The following is a 15,500-nucleotide window of genomic DNA, read 5'->3' on the forward strand; positions in this document are numbered from 1 at the left end:
CCCTTCGTCTTCTTCCTTCAACCCCTCCTCCCTTCGCCCCTTGGACACCCTTCGCCGGATCTGACGTTGATGAAGATCCCAAGTTGAGAATCAATCGATCACCTAGTTTTCAATCTCAGTGAGTACTCATCGATTTTCTTTGTCTCAAGCTCGGACTAAATTCTAACGTTTTCGTTGCGCTTCTGCTGTCCGCGAACAAAAGGTTCAATCATGGGAAAACGCGTTTGCTCTACATATATTATTTCATTTTTTATTTTATCATTTTGTACTTGATATAACGTTTTTATGATTTGATACAATCTTTTTATAAAATTTTACAGGAAAAATTTCAAATTATCTTCAACAATTAATTCGCCAGCTCCAGATTTTTTTCTGTTTTGCTAATGACATCGGAAAATTTCCTTGTCAATGAAAAATCTGTATTTTCCTATACAAAATTTTTTTCATAAAAATATATTTGTTTGATCGTTTTTGAAAATCGTCATTGTTTTGCGTTCTAAGCTCGAAGATGTCTTTGTCCTGCTCTAAGATTGAGATGTCTTTGTCTTGTCAACGATCGAGGCGACCATTGACAGTCAATACAGCCACCAGAGTGGCACGATTGCGCCTGTCGGCACACGTTCTCGGTGAGTACAAAAACGTATCGTTCTCCTTCTCTCCGTTTTTCTCTCCCCGAACTTTGATCTCTCCCTTTGAACTCCCCTGCTAAGAATCAGCTGCTTTCACATCACTGAACTGCCTCACACAATATACCGAATCTGAAAACTCCCCATTGTGTGTGTGTGTTATTTACAATAAATATTTGATCACTAATTCAATCGACAACATTTAAAATATGATTCTGACATTTTTCAAGAAAATTAATGTGTGTGTAATAAAAATAAATCATTAATAATATAAACGATTTAAATAAATTTTTACTTGTAAAAAGCAACACAACATTAATACCGTTAACTTAATGACTAATGCCAGTTTCCAATGTATCTTAACTTTAATCTCAACTTTTCATCTTTTTCTATGCCTGTTTCTACTAATGTAGTCTAATTTTAATCTCGGTTCAACTAACTCTTCATCTTTTTCTAGTTCCATGAATTAGAAAAAGACGAAAAGTAAGTTGAACTGAGATTAAAGTTAATCTACGTCGATGAAAACAGGCATAATTTGTAAGATCGAAGAAATTGTTAATTGTTGATCCAATTTGCGAAATTGTAACTGACTACATTCATAATTAACGAAGTATTAATTCATGATGGCCACGCATCGCCGAATGAGTCATGAGGCCTGTTCTTTTTGGCTGAACTTTTGCACCAGTTCATCTTTCTTCTTCTTTCCTTTCTTTTGAAGAGAAAAGGAAGAAAGATGAACTGGTGCAAAAGTTCAGCTAAAAAGAACAGGCCCATTTTCTCTATTCAGTCGCCTATAACTCTTCGAAAGGCTTACGTCAACGGCTATCTGACCGTTGCGTTTCTCCAGTCTATTCGCTCGAATGAGCGCTTGCTAGTGCTTCCCTAGTTGGTTTGTACTCGAAATTAGCGCGCAGGGCACGACTCCGGTTAACGACGAGTGCGACGACACGCGTTTCTTTGTCGTACGAGGAAGCGGAATTTCATTAACGCGACCCCGCGCCTTCATGAGTCACCGCGACAATATGTTGCAGATCGTTTAAGGACCCGATGATACAATCGACGGTTTGTCTTTCTCTCTCTTTCTCTCGTCATGTATTAGCAACGTGGCGTAAGAAACCTAATTTCAACTTCGCTTAGGACCGTAACTGGGTCGACGATATCATCCACAACGGCAACGACCGCGTCTTCGAGGCGTCATATTGTTCCTTTTATTCACCAGACTCTACCGCGCGAGTACGCCCAAACCGTTAAGCACAATTACACCGGGCGATACCATATATCCCGCGGACTTTCTATCTAATTAAATACAAGTGCGCCACGTAGGCAGCGGCTCTAATGCAACCCTGAATTATCCATTGCACTTGTTTCTCTACTTTCATTGCTCATCGTGTTCATCTCGACGTTTGCCTGATTGCTCGACCGCCTGCGTCTTGCCTCGCTTATAAATTGGCGATTCGCTATGCCACGTTAAATTCGCGCACATCTAAATTGAATCTTGTTAATTCCTATATTGAATATATTATTGAATACATTAATTAGATTGGATGCTAAAGATTTCGATTTTAATTTTTATTTAACTTTTAAGTAGGTATATGAGATTCTCAAAACATCTCAAAAATTTTTACTTTTGTAGATATATTTTTTAATAGTGTGTATAGAATTAATTTATATTATTTATACCAATATGAGATGGAGCAATGTAGAAATAACGAACTTTAATATTTCTTTGACATTCTGGATAATATTTTTTATTTTCCTTTTTCAGAACAAGGTTTTTAAAGTGTAACTATGTGTGGGATGCTTTGGCCACCCACTTAAAGGTTAAGACTGCAATTCAAATTGATATTAGCAAAGATATTCACTTCTTTTCGTTCTATTTTTTTTAAATTTAAATTGATAGGAATTCCAGAAGTTGCGTCATTGCTTGTCGATCGCAAGATTAGAGATTGCAGTTCGAACCCCGCGATCGCCCACGTAAAACAACTCGAGTGTGGCTGAAACCGTTAATCCCGCGTTCTCGGAGACGCTATGCAGGAGAGTTGCCGGCCCAGTTTCCGCTGTTTTCCCTTTCTTTACACCCCCGCGCATAAGTCGCTCGCGGCGATCCCGCACGTGCGAAGCACGACAGATGCGGCGCAAACCCCCGGATTTCGAGGGTTGAACGAAGGGTGCGGTATCTTGTGGCCACCCTCTCTCGTTTAACTTCGTTAATCCGATTGTTCGTAGATGAGCCGTGGTGGCCGCGTTAAAAGTGCCGTGATGGGAATATACACTTGTCGTCGTGGGGTTTCGTTACACCCCCGAGTCTAAGGAGCTTAGAGTACTCCAGTTGTGTTTGCACCAAATGGTTTTGGCTCATTTTAAGATCGTGAGATTTGCTTTTATAAAAATTCGTTAATAACGCCGGCAAATCAAAGAGTGTGAGTCACGCTCCGTGTCGTCGTCATTCCTAGCCAAGTAATCGAGGATTAATAGTACCAGGAAGGTCCGAGCGTTCACCGTGAACGTTCGCAGGTTGCCGAAAAGCGGGTCACCGAGGCTACGCCGAGGGATAACTCGGATAAAGATCTCTCGGGCGTTCTTCCATCAAGCGTGTGTACCCAACTACGCCACATACCAGCGTTCTTGCCTCGGAGGCTGATCTTTATTCCGTTCGTGCGAGCTCAATTCCAGACAGAGAGGTTGCTTATGAGAAACGATACGTACATTCTTCCGCTGTTTTATTACGAAAGCAAGCAGGCAAATGACAGAACTTGACACGTAATTACGAAAGAATCTTGTACGAGTACAATCATCAGTCCAATGACGCTGACCGCGTTAGAACGGTTATCGTGCTACATCAAGCTAATCGCGCGAATATACGCCATAACGTCATCGCAAGATTCTTATCGCAAATCTACATGATAGACTCTTATCTTTATCGCCTCGGACAATGAATCGCTAGTACGATCGTGACGATTAGGGAGACTCGGAGTCGAGTTCGACGACCTTCAACCACCCCGTTATCTATCCGCTCCTAATCGCGATTCCGAATCGCGTGTAGATGGTAGCTTAATGTACCGATTGTTTACCGCGTGCTGCATCACGCGCACGCGAGGTGCTCTCCATAATTACGTTAACTATGCGCCATCTCCAAGAGCTACCTTCTTCGTGTGTACGATTACTTTTCTATCTCGCTCGCCTTTTCCGTGCTTTTCCCTCCCTCTTTCTTCCTCGATCGTAGCTTCTCGTTTGCGCCTCGGGCTGTGTGCACGCGTTATTATTATTTCAGCATGACGAGAGACTCGCACATTGCCATCTTACGTAACGCACGTGATGGTGGAGGGCAAGGCAGAAAGAATGGCAAAGAAAGAGAGAGAGAGAGACTGAGAGAAAATTGGAAAGGAGGGAAGAAGAGAGGAACCGGCCTGTGTAGGGGAAAGAACGTGCGGAGCTCCTCCGTGGGGAGAGAGAGAGATAGAGAGGGAGATCGCCTCCTAGGAGACTAGGTAGCTCGGCAAAGATCACGGCACCGGGCGTGGGAACAAGGCCCCTCCTGCTACGAGGCCTAGCAAGAGCGCGCGCGGAGAAAATTACCATCGGCTTCCTCCGCGTGCTGCTTAACAGTACCTCGAGTGCCTTATCGGAGCGGTCTGTAACCCCTTGCTTGAAATCGTCCTTAAAGGTAGACAACAGGCGCACGCGACCTGTAGCCTGTTGCGCGTCTCACTTTCCTTCCTTCCTTCCTTCTATTCTTCTTTTTTTCTCTTCCACACAAATTCTTCCGAGGTCTCGTGAATGATGTCAAAGACACACCTGGCATCTTTTAACATCAATCAAAGCGGATAATTCTTCGACGAGATCAATTATATTTTAAAAGAAAGAATCCTAGTTTCGGTCGTTATATATACAAGTTTGCAAATACATTTTTTTAGTTCTGTAAATTGGGCATCGATTCGGCTTATCAGAATTAAAACGCAATCATAAACTGAAGCTGGGAATAATATCACAAATTACATATATCTTCAATTTAATCATGATGCTATATAATTAGCATTTATTAAAATACTGCGAAGAACTTATTATGAAAAATATAATTATACATTTATAATTATATTATGTATTTTATTTTATTATATAATATAATTACACATTTTATTAATAATTGATATCGATTGTGTATATTTTCTGCTGTATTAGAATTTAAACCAGTATTCATAATCGACAATTCTTCAAGTTCGTCTTATGCTCATTTCCATCAGTGTAGATCAACTTAATTTTGGTTCAACTTCATCTTTTTCTAGTTCTAAAAATTAGAAAAACATGATGAGTACGTTGAACCGAGATTAAAGTTAATCTACATTGGTAGAAACGAGCATTAAAGTCTTAATGCTCGTACGACTCTATGATTGGTTTGTAAACATCTTAAGACTGTACTGAAGACTGTCTTAAATAAGAACCGATTATGAGTAGCGATAAATACTACATACATCTCAATGATGTAGGTCTGCGAAACGTGAAGGAGAGATGTCGGTGTTAAAAGACTATTGCACGCTTCGTCGATCTTCTCGTTCTTGTTTATTCGATCAAAACCCGCGGAATCGTCTTTTTACGCCACGGTTCGTCGAACCTGAGCGAAGCCAAGACATGCCAAGATGTGTCGATTATAACGCGGTTTATTATATTAGATTATACGCGGCTTGTTCATATTCTTTCCTACTGATAGTAACCGATGCAGAAATAGATTCGATTGTGGTGAATGAGTGGGCGAGGAGGGAGGGATCAAGCTCGGTCAAGGCTTCGTTTATTTACATCATGCAAAGTGCATCGCGTTCACATCGTCGCCGTGATGACCTCGCAGCATGTTCGCGAAGACGCGTGTTCTGTTCTACCGCGTCGATTACTTTCACCTCGATACAATAACGCAGTTGTGGATCAATTGAAATTTATATCGATAGCATCGGTGAGTGCATCGTAAAATTTTTTAAATGTCACAGACTTTACTGGAGTAAAGTGTAACGTGCAAGGGAAATAAATTTAAAATAGAAATGACGCAAATTGCCGATCGCGCGTTACAGCAAGAACAAAGTAAAGAGGTTCGGTCAAGCGGAAATAATCGGACTGAACTAATTTAATCCTTCATTTCCAATCGCACGGGCTTTCCGTTCTTTCGGTCGCGGAAGAATCGCGAGATTTCCATCGGCTACAATTAATTGATGTGCCACGTTTCCAGACGCATGTCCTTTTAAACCGCGGGCGTCTTATCCGTCGTTATTTTATTTCCAATTTTCTCGCGCTCTACCCTCGCAACATCTGTTATTTCGCTGCTGGCGACGCCGCAGTCGGGCTAGAAACGAGATTTTAATTAAACTCGGTCCCGAGACGCAGCATCGCGACGACTCATCGCGACGCGCCGAGATTCACCGAGTCTTGCAGTCTACGAGTTGCACTTCCGCGCAAATGTGTGTCACGGGTTTCCCACGAGATGCGCTGGCGAATGGCGGCATAGGCGCGGGCATAGACCAATTACTACTGGAGAGAGAGAGAGAGTGAGAGAGAGCGAGAGAGAGAGAGAGTCTCGCTGACTCGTGCGATTTGCGTAGAGAGCAGCGATCAATCGGTACTCGGTCTACTCTAGAGAAAAAAAGGAAGACGCGCGCGCGTCGCGTTTAATGACTGTCACGATGGTTGAATCGGTGATTACTCAGCGAATGTTCGCATAACTGTTCAGACGGTACATTGTATTTCGCGACTGATCCTCGCCACTGAAAACAGTCCACGCGTCAATCCTCGAGCACCGTTGACCTTTCAATGGAGATTCGCGGAAACTTGAATTGCACTACAAAGAAAAGTTGATCCTGCTGAATGGAAAGAACAGTTTTGCTGAAGTATCTAAAAATGTAGTTGATCTGAAAATAATTTTCTTTGTACCATCAAAATAATTATGTAGGACGCTTAAACTGGTTGCTACAAAGTTAAAACCTTGCAGCATTATCATCAAGATTAAACAAAGTATCTTTTAAAACTGTAATATGAATATACAACAAATAGAATATAAACGGCCTAAATCAAGCTAAGTGCTTAAATAATTCAAGGTGAATTTATACACTCGTATTCAAACCGTTCAACGAATTTAATTTTTAATTTTTAAACGCAATCCTAACAAAACTAGAGTAGTAATATCACAAATTAAATTGACAAGCAATTTAATAATATTGATGCTCATAGAAAGTTTTCAGAATATGTAGTATATGAATTCGCACCGAATTATTTAAACACTAAAGATCCAGCTTGATTGTTTAGGACGTTTATTTCCTATATTTATTATCATCGATGTTTAAGCATTCTACATAATTATTTTGATGGTCCAACAAAATTATATTCTGAATCTAGATAAATTTTTACTTCAGCAAAATTGTTCTTTTCATGTATGGAATATCCGGATTTCTCTGAAAATTATTTGAAAGCGGAGGGAAAAATTCGAATGGAAATAATAGTAATATCGTGAATAGAAGCGAGCGAGGAGTCTCATCTTGCAAAGGGCTAAAATAATTGCCTTCTACGATAATGCGCTGCGCAAGCTCACAATCAGCTGTTCCCGCGAAACGTCTTTTCGTCTGCGGCGAAGTCGTGGCGGTGGCGAATAAACGGTCCATTGCGAGGGGTAAATGGAGTCATGGTTTGGTAAGCCGAGGCCAACAAGAACATTGGCGAGATGCAACGGTATACGTCATAACATTCCCACGGTGAATCGGCCGGGTGTTTCTAACCGACCGACCGATGGAGGTGCGTCGGCGATTCATGTTCTTGCCGCGACTAATCTTGACAACGACGCTTCTTCAATTCGCATGAATAGGACTTTCGTTGTGAGATGCGCAACACCTGTTTTTCCGCACATTTGAAAATCACAAACGTGTCTTTTCGGGACCACGCGATTTTTCACCTATTCTTCATTGGTTTCGATCGACGATTACAATCCTGCAAATGTTATAATTGTCATGCCTAAGTTGAACTTTAAATGTAATAGTGAAAGAAAGATTAGTCAAAACTTTACAGCTTCACGGAAAGAACGGTTTTGCTGAAATATCAAAGAATTTTAGATTAGCTAGATATATTGATATATTCGATAATTATAGATATATATAACAATAGATTCGAAAATAATTTTGTGAGCTATCGAAATATAATAATTATAGTAGAACGCTTAAACTAGTTGCTAGAATGTCAAAATTTTTTGCAGTATTGCTAATCATTAGGGCAACCAAAATATGTATAGGGCATCTTTTTTTTTATTTGACTAATAAAGAAATAAACTAAATATAAATTTGTTTCATAAGAAATTATGCATTTTGAGCCATATATGTTATGGCATATTTTTGCATATTTCACACATAAGAGCATATTTTTGCATATTTCGCCCACACATGCACAGCATTTACATATTTTATCTATTTTTATTGTATATTTCACATCGTTTTCTAATTTAAGTTTATGATTACGTTATTATAAGTAAAGAACTTCATTAATATTTTGAAAATTTGTACGATAAAAAATAATTTTTAAATGCATATATTCCTTTCTTTAGAGCATTTTTTCAATTTCACAGAGAATATTTTAGGCGCTTAAAAAGGGATTTTTACAGCATAATTTTGGTTGTCCTACTAATCATATTTAATATTTCTAATACTTAATTATTTTGATGGTCCAATAAAATTATTTTCAGATCTGTATCTAGCTAAATTTTTAGATGCTTCAGTAAAATCGTTTTTTTCGCGTTACATAAAAATGAATGGACATCTATCTGCTTCCTCGTTGCGTAATCGAGTCTCAGAAAACAGATTCAAGGAATAAGATCGATCAACAGAAACCGCCATACGTGTCTTAATAATGTTCAAACGAATAACGCTTCATTATCACTCGATTTATGTTATTCGATCCTTTTTTTTATTAGCCTACGACGGCGTAATAAAGCTTGTGATTGCGACGATCAACAGGATGATACGCGACTTCCAGGAACGACTCTATCTGGGCAATCCCAGATTTCGCAATGTTGCCTCAGTGGACAGCTCCTTTCGGGAGACCGGCCGAAAACTAGGCGAGAAAACAAGCGGAACGGAAGACGTGACTCAAAATTACGACGGAGCACGCAATTGTCCCATTCGCAGTCGTGACCTCAGCGTTTCGCAATGACCTTACTCCCGTAAAATCCTGGAAACCTCGCGCATTTACTTTTTACATAATTGCACCGTGTAATAACGGTCTCGCCGAGCGAGAGAGAGGAAAAAGCACGTCTGTTCCGCGTCTCTCCCTCCTCCCCGACAGCGAAAGGAGGGAAGAAATTAGAATTTACAATTAGCGCAAACGCGTTTCCTAATACACGCGCCTTATTGAGAGCGTGAGAAACCGAACGGTCCGTGATTTTTTATTGGTACTACTTGTTTTTACCTGCAAGTCGCATTTATTTAGTCAATCTCCACGACGGCGACCGCCACCGCTCAAATCATTAACAGATTAATTGCCTTATCGAGCGACTTTTATATCGTGCACCTCCGTGACAGTTTTTTAACAATGACTGAATGTTTTCAAGAATAAATAGCGTATATTTTTGTCATTAGAAAAGTATACAGATAAAAGAAGATAAAATATTGTGAAATAAGCGGTAAAAAAGGGGAAGAAGATCTTCAGGTCGATCAAGATTCAAAACCTATTTCGGGTATGTAATGAGTCAGCCTGAGAAATACCGACTCCACCTTATTATGCAGGTAAAGATTAGCAGACCCTAGGACAAGAATTTCTTGGCTGAAAAATCTTCATGCAGTGGTTCGGACTATTATTATCGTTAGGGTTGTTCCGAGCTACCATCAAAAAAGGAGTCATCGCGAATGACATAAACGTTCGGTATGCACTGAAAAAAATTTACTTTATCTTCATAAATATTTTTTTGAATATTTGTAAGTATATTTATCTGATACAAGAACCATTAATTTGATTTAACTATTATTTTTTTCATTGAGTAAATATTTATTTATTGTAAGTAAATATTTACTTACAAATATTTAAGAAATATTTATTAAGATGTAATAAATTTTTTCAGTGTGGCACAAGAAGAAAAAGAAACGATAAACGGATCAAGTTTTAATTTTTTTAAATAATTCAATTTAATGACTTCTTTAATTTATTCTCTTTGCGATTCTCTAGCTTAGAGTTTTACTTCTTACGAGAGTGAAACGATTAATACAGTAGATACATTTTTATCGATTCACCGGTATTTCGGAGCAAACCGTACATTGTTTCTCTTCCGCATTTTTATTTCTTTCACAGAGGAAGCACTGCATGTTCGCGAATGAAGTCGCCAAGGTGTAAATCAACTCCCTCCCTCGTATATTGTAACGGCGGTTTCCGGGCTGCCATCCGTTTTGCAGAGAAAGCGGATCGTCCTGGTGTACCTCGATACTTGACATCCGCTCTTGGAGGCCGCTTCCGGTGCGCAACGTGCGGTTTCCGGCGCACGTACAATATCGGCTACGCGGCTTGGTATATCGATAGTTACTATAGTCAGTAAGAACGAGGCTCTCGCGAGCGCCGGTCGATTCGCCGCGGCACTCCCGGTTTACTTTCAAACCGAGAACAAAGACGCGAAACTTTCGAGCTGTCAAGATTCCTTCAAAATTTATTAAATTTGTTAATAGATACTATCGATTGTATATCGTATGTTATTCGCGTATGAGTGATCGATCAAAAGTTTGTGAAAAATTATAATAATGGTAATGATACATGGAAAGATTTTGCTGAAACATTTAAAATTTTGCTGGATACAGATTTGAAAATAATTTTGTTGGACCATCAAAATAATTATATTGGAAACTAAAAAACGATAAGAGCAATAATGCTGCAAAACATTTTTGATAGTTTATCAGTTTGAGTTTTCAACAAAATTATTTTAATAGTCAACAAAATTATTTTTAAATCTGTATCCAGTAAAATTTCAGATCTTTCAGCAAAATTATTCTTTTTATATTCGATGCCTTTTCTTTCATAAAGATCCTTCGAGTGAATTATAAAAATGAGATGACTATCTGATTATCTTGACAAAAATTGGATTTTTCGAGGATTTTCCCTTACTGATATCAGCTGATGCGATTCCATTCTCACCGATCGGATCGTCTGGAAACGTCCTGGCATCCCTGCATTCCAGATCGGCAAGCTTGCATTATGAAATATCGAAGTGGAAACGCTCGACAGGCTCTGATGAGAGGTGCTTTTGCATTCGAGTTCCCCGATCGAATTTCTCCCTCTTTTTCTTTGCGCTGCGCTGAAGAGCTCCTTTGTTCCCTATTCGAAGTAGCTACCTTACCTCAAGTGAATTTCCACGCCAGAAATGTCCACGACCTAGTTCTTCTGTCAAACGTTACATCGAGTCCTTCGATCGCGCTTTAAGAAAAAGAGAAATCCAGCGACTTCGTAGCCAACGCCTACGCGTCTATGAAACAATCGGTCGAAAGGTCGAGGCGATCCTTGGACCATGCAATGTTCATAAGCTTATATTGAATAGAATAAAGATAATCATCCTCATATAAATATAAATTAAGCGTCGCGTATTTTATTTCTGTATTAGATAGAAATTTAAGGAGTTAATAACGGAAGATCGGGTGAGATCGGACATCTTAGATTTTTTCAAGATTTTGTTTTCTTGGATGATAAAAATTAAGTGTAATATACATAATACGGAACATTATATCTAAATACCTTCGTAATTATATTTTTCTAAAAACAGCCAAGATTTTTCAATTTTTAAATGTTATTACATTTTCTTTATAAATTAGTGGTATAGGACAAAAAAATAACAAATATTTAAAAAAAGAATATGTTTTTTGGTAGATTCCACTATTATCTGTTTTCTTCTTCCTATTTGTCTGTCTCAAAATTTTGTTGACGTAGGATAAGGAAAGGTCGAACAAAATTGTTTAAAATGTTAGACACATGTAGCATTTTAAAGAATACTTGTACCATACCCAACCGTTATTTTATCGTTATCTTATTGTCTAATACTATCCGAGTGCAATGAAAAACAACATGAAACGAGCAGTTTTAAAACAAGAAAGATTTTGAACCTACATTTTAAAGAATAATAGAGGCTGTTTTATTTGGTGAACTAAAAACGAAATTCGACTTACAAATGATGTGACTAGTTGCAAATAAACTTCGTGTCGGCATAAACAATAGCTACACAACAAAATACAATAACTCGCTAAACAACACTACCTCTGTTCTCAATATGGAGAGGTCCTAGTTTTCATGTGAAAATAGACTTTTCTTGGCTTATCAAACATTGCCACTCGCATTCAAAATTTTAAACTTCTCCTAAGCGTATTCTGAAAAATTGAATATTTCAAGAGTTTGTATTTTTGTAAAAGATTAAATATCATATATCAAGTATACTTTGAAAAAAATGAAGAATATTAGATTTTGAAACAGATTTTTTCTCAATTTTTCATAATCGTTGCAACTTTGTAAGAAAAAATAGTTTATACTTACTTACATATGTGTCATTAGATAAATATTGTTTATGTAATGCCCATAAATAGTTATAAAAATATCTTTTTATTTATGCGTCTTATGTAAATGAATATTATTTACATAACACGCATAAATGAGCATAGATAATTTTTGCACATTCTTTTATTCATATTCCAACGATATTAATATCGATTACGAAATAACGCAATCAACTGCAAAACAAACTAAATGGTTTGAAATATACGAACATACAGGTGTATGTGTAATCGGACGATGTTTGATCATTGATGGTTACCGTTTTCTGTTTCAGCTCCCAGATCCTCGAACGCGGGTACCAACAATTTGCCACCGTTGACGTTTCATCACGTGCACGGTGACAACATCAGGCTGTGCAATGGCGGTACGATCGCTCGAAGGCATGAGAGCTTTTGCAAGGGTGTTACTTTTAGCGCCAGACCCGTGCGAGTAGGCGAGAAGGTGAGATTCCTCGATTGCCGCGACGGCTTTTAATAAATCACTGATCTATCCTGCGCTGACTGGCGCCCGTGTCGATTGTGGGAAACCGACGACTCTCGTTACGCTCGAGAAATCGCTGTTCGCATTCCTCGGAATATTAAAACGGACCGCTGCCGCGACTATGAAAGTAGCGTACTTTTTGTGTAGGTCGTTGTTTTGCATATCGTCCAGGTTTAGAGTTACGAGCCTCTGGCGATGCCCGCGTTCAACAGGCTTATCGCGTGTCTGTCTGTAGTTAGGTAACGCGAGTAGATCGTATAGCCGCGTTGAATGAGTCAAACAATTTTAACGGAATCATCCGGTCTTAGTTTTGGGTATTTAAGCGTGTTTTCAATTTCGTGGCGTATCTAGGATTAGTCGTAAAATTATAATGACGCAACACGTGGGACGAACGTAATCGAGCGTAATTAATTCCCGAAGATGCCTCGAATAAAGCTCCATTTTAGGATCGCTCGACCGGCACCTCTTTCGCAAGGTGGCTTCTTTTCTTTTCTCTTCCTTGTACAAATCACAAGTTGCGTTCTACATGGTCGCTTTTCTGTGAAACGGTGCAGGTCTGCGTGAAGTTCCTGGAGATTTCCGACAATTGGAGCGGCGTGATTCGTTTCGGCTTTACCAGCAACGACCCGATCAATCTCCGAAGCGGTTTGCCAAGGTACGCGTGCCCAGATTTGACGAATAAGCCAGGTTATTGGGCCAAAGCGCTCGCCGAGAGATTTGCAGAGAGAGATACAGTACTCTTCTATTACGTTACGTCGGCTGGTGATGTGCACTTTGGTGTCAATGGCGAGGAGAAGGGTCTCTTCTTCAGCGGCGTCGAGACTCGGGGTCCGCTCTGGGCGATCATCGACGTCTATGGTAACAGCACCGCGATCGAATTTGTCGATCCGAATCGCCAACACTTCAACAACATACGTAGAGGTGCCGAGCACAGTAACGAGGACAATGCGCAGCATAGCAGGCACTCGGCCATGGACGACGCCAGTAACGCCGGTCGGGATGTCGAAAGAATCATCGTGCCGTCTATGCAGAACATGTCGATTCATCACGAACCTGACGTGGAACTACCCGGTCTTAGATTTCAACCCCCTGGCGTCCTTTTCACGCCTCTGCCTTTCCACTCGTGAGTATATCGAGCGTGCTAAATCGTCCACTCGCGTTTCATCCATGATTCAGTTCTAGTTAATGTGTGTCGTGGAAAAGATTCTTATATTCGCTGATTTAAATCGGAATTGAATTATCCGGAGAGAATTGCCTAGGATCAACTTGTCTGCTTTGAAACGCCAGTTGCGCAATATTACGCTTTCTGATTAAAGTTGTCTGATCAAATTAGTAAAGTTTCGCGTTACTCGACGCGATAGTTTTTTTGAGAGAGTAAAGCGAAAGTTGAAAGTCATTGATTTACAATGGAAGCACACAATCATTCGCTGCGCCGCACAGTGATCACGTTTGTGAATTTGAGCGCGCGAAAGTAAAAAATCCAATTGAACGTTTTAAATTTTTTTATTACATATAAATGAGTCTGAATACCTGCAAGTATGAAATCTAAAAATAATTTATTTAAAAATGAGCGAGGAATCATTGGTAACAAACATAATTCTGCAAGGTTGGTGCACTCGCACTTATGCGACTCATGCTCGTCTTCATTTCAGTAAGTGACTTTTTGTTAAATAGTACTTTTTCTTTCTGTTCTTGCTATGGATCCTAATACAAATATAAGTAAGTAAGCAATATATAATCTAAAACTAATAAAAATTTTTTTAGAATTTTTAAAAATATTGCTATTTCTTTTTATATTTTGCAAAGTTTGGTAAAGGAGAAAACTCAGAATTGACGTGAATTGGTCAAGTTATTGCATAGAATTATTAAATTATTTCCTTATAATTGTTTTACATTAAATTTAGCTGCAACTATTTAATTAATTTTAGATTTTGTGCTCATTCTTAGCTTTGACATGCGGAGTACGATGAGAAGCATTATTTTGCGTTTGGCGGGATGAACCAAACATTAATAAAAAAACTGACGCAATTATGAACTTTTTGATGCAGAGAAGTGATTTTTCTGACCACAATGAGGACTCTAATTAGTTTCATTTTTTATATTAATTATTTTTCAATATTTCCTTAAACATTTACAAACTATTCATTTAAATTAGTTTTCTATCCTTTCGTAAGGTTTTCCAAGCATCAATTACATGTTTTATCAAATAAAATAATTTCGCTCGCTCAAATTGACAAAAGTGACCACTGTGTGCCGTTCAGTCGCACAGAACTAATTTGTCGTCCGCTTTTCACGGTTTCCCAAGACGCCCGTCATTAAGCGAACGAGTGCCGCCGAGGTTAATCGCTTCCTCATTTTCTTTCTCCGCAGGACTCGGGGTAGGAACATCCGCTTCAGCAACCAGCAGTGCGTGGCGACGCGCACGGACACGGAGTTCTGTCACGGCTACGCGTTCACGAGTCGGCCGTTGTTGTTGGGAGAGCGATTGGTCGTGCAGATTCTCTCTACGGAACCTATGTATGTTGGCGCTTTAGCCCTAGGCTTGACTTCGTGCGACCCGGCGCGGCTAACGGCAGAGGATTTACCGGATGATAGCGACCTGCTGTTAGATCGTCCTGAATATTGGGTGGTCTCCAAAGACGTGGCGTCGAGTCCGCAGCCGGGTGACGAAATTGCCTTCACGGTCACGCATTACGGCGAGGTGCAGATGAGCAAGAATGGTGGCGCGCCCAACGTTGTCATGCACGTCGATCAGAGCCTTCAATTGTGGGCGTTCGTGGATGCCTATGGAAGCACTCAACGTGTCAGAATGTTAGCCAGTAGACCGACCTCACCGCCCCGGCAACGTCCGAGCAATCCTTC

At 39.6% G+C, this 15,500-nt stretch overlaps 1 protein-coding gene across 1 annotated transcript in view; it reads left to right on the forward strand.

The window, feature by feature from the left end:
* neur (E3 ubiquitin-protein ligase neur) overlaps nucleotides 1-15,500 on the forward strand; it is a 31,038-nt gene that overhangs the window by 14,050 nt on the left and 1,488 nt on the right. The window contains exons 2-4 of the mRNA XM_018444780.1: nucleotides 12,433-12,599; nucleotides 13,193-13,761; nucleotides 15,009-15,498. Coding sequence (XP_018300282.1) covers nucleotides 12,433-12,599; nucleotides 13,193-13,761; nucleotides 15,009-15,498 — 1,226 coding nt within the window. The remainder of the gene's footprint in view (nucleotides 1-12,432; nucleotides 12,600-13,192; nucleotides 13,762-15,008; nucleotides 15,499-15,500) is intronic.

The sequence above is a fragment of the Mycetomoellerius zeteki genome, unplaced genomic scaffold (genome assembly GCF_001594055.1).
Source record: "Mycetomoellerius zeteki isolate Tzet28-1 unplaced genomic scaffold, Tzet1.0 scaffold155, whole genome shotgun sequence".
NCBI classification, from domain to species: Eukaryota; Metazoa; Arthropoda; class Insecta; order Hymenoptera; family Formicidae; genus Mycetomoellerius; species Mycetomoellerius zeteki.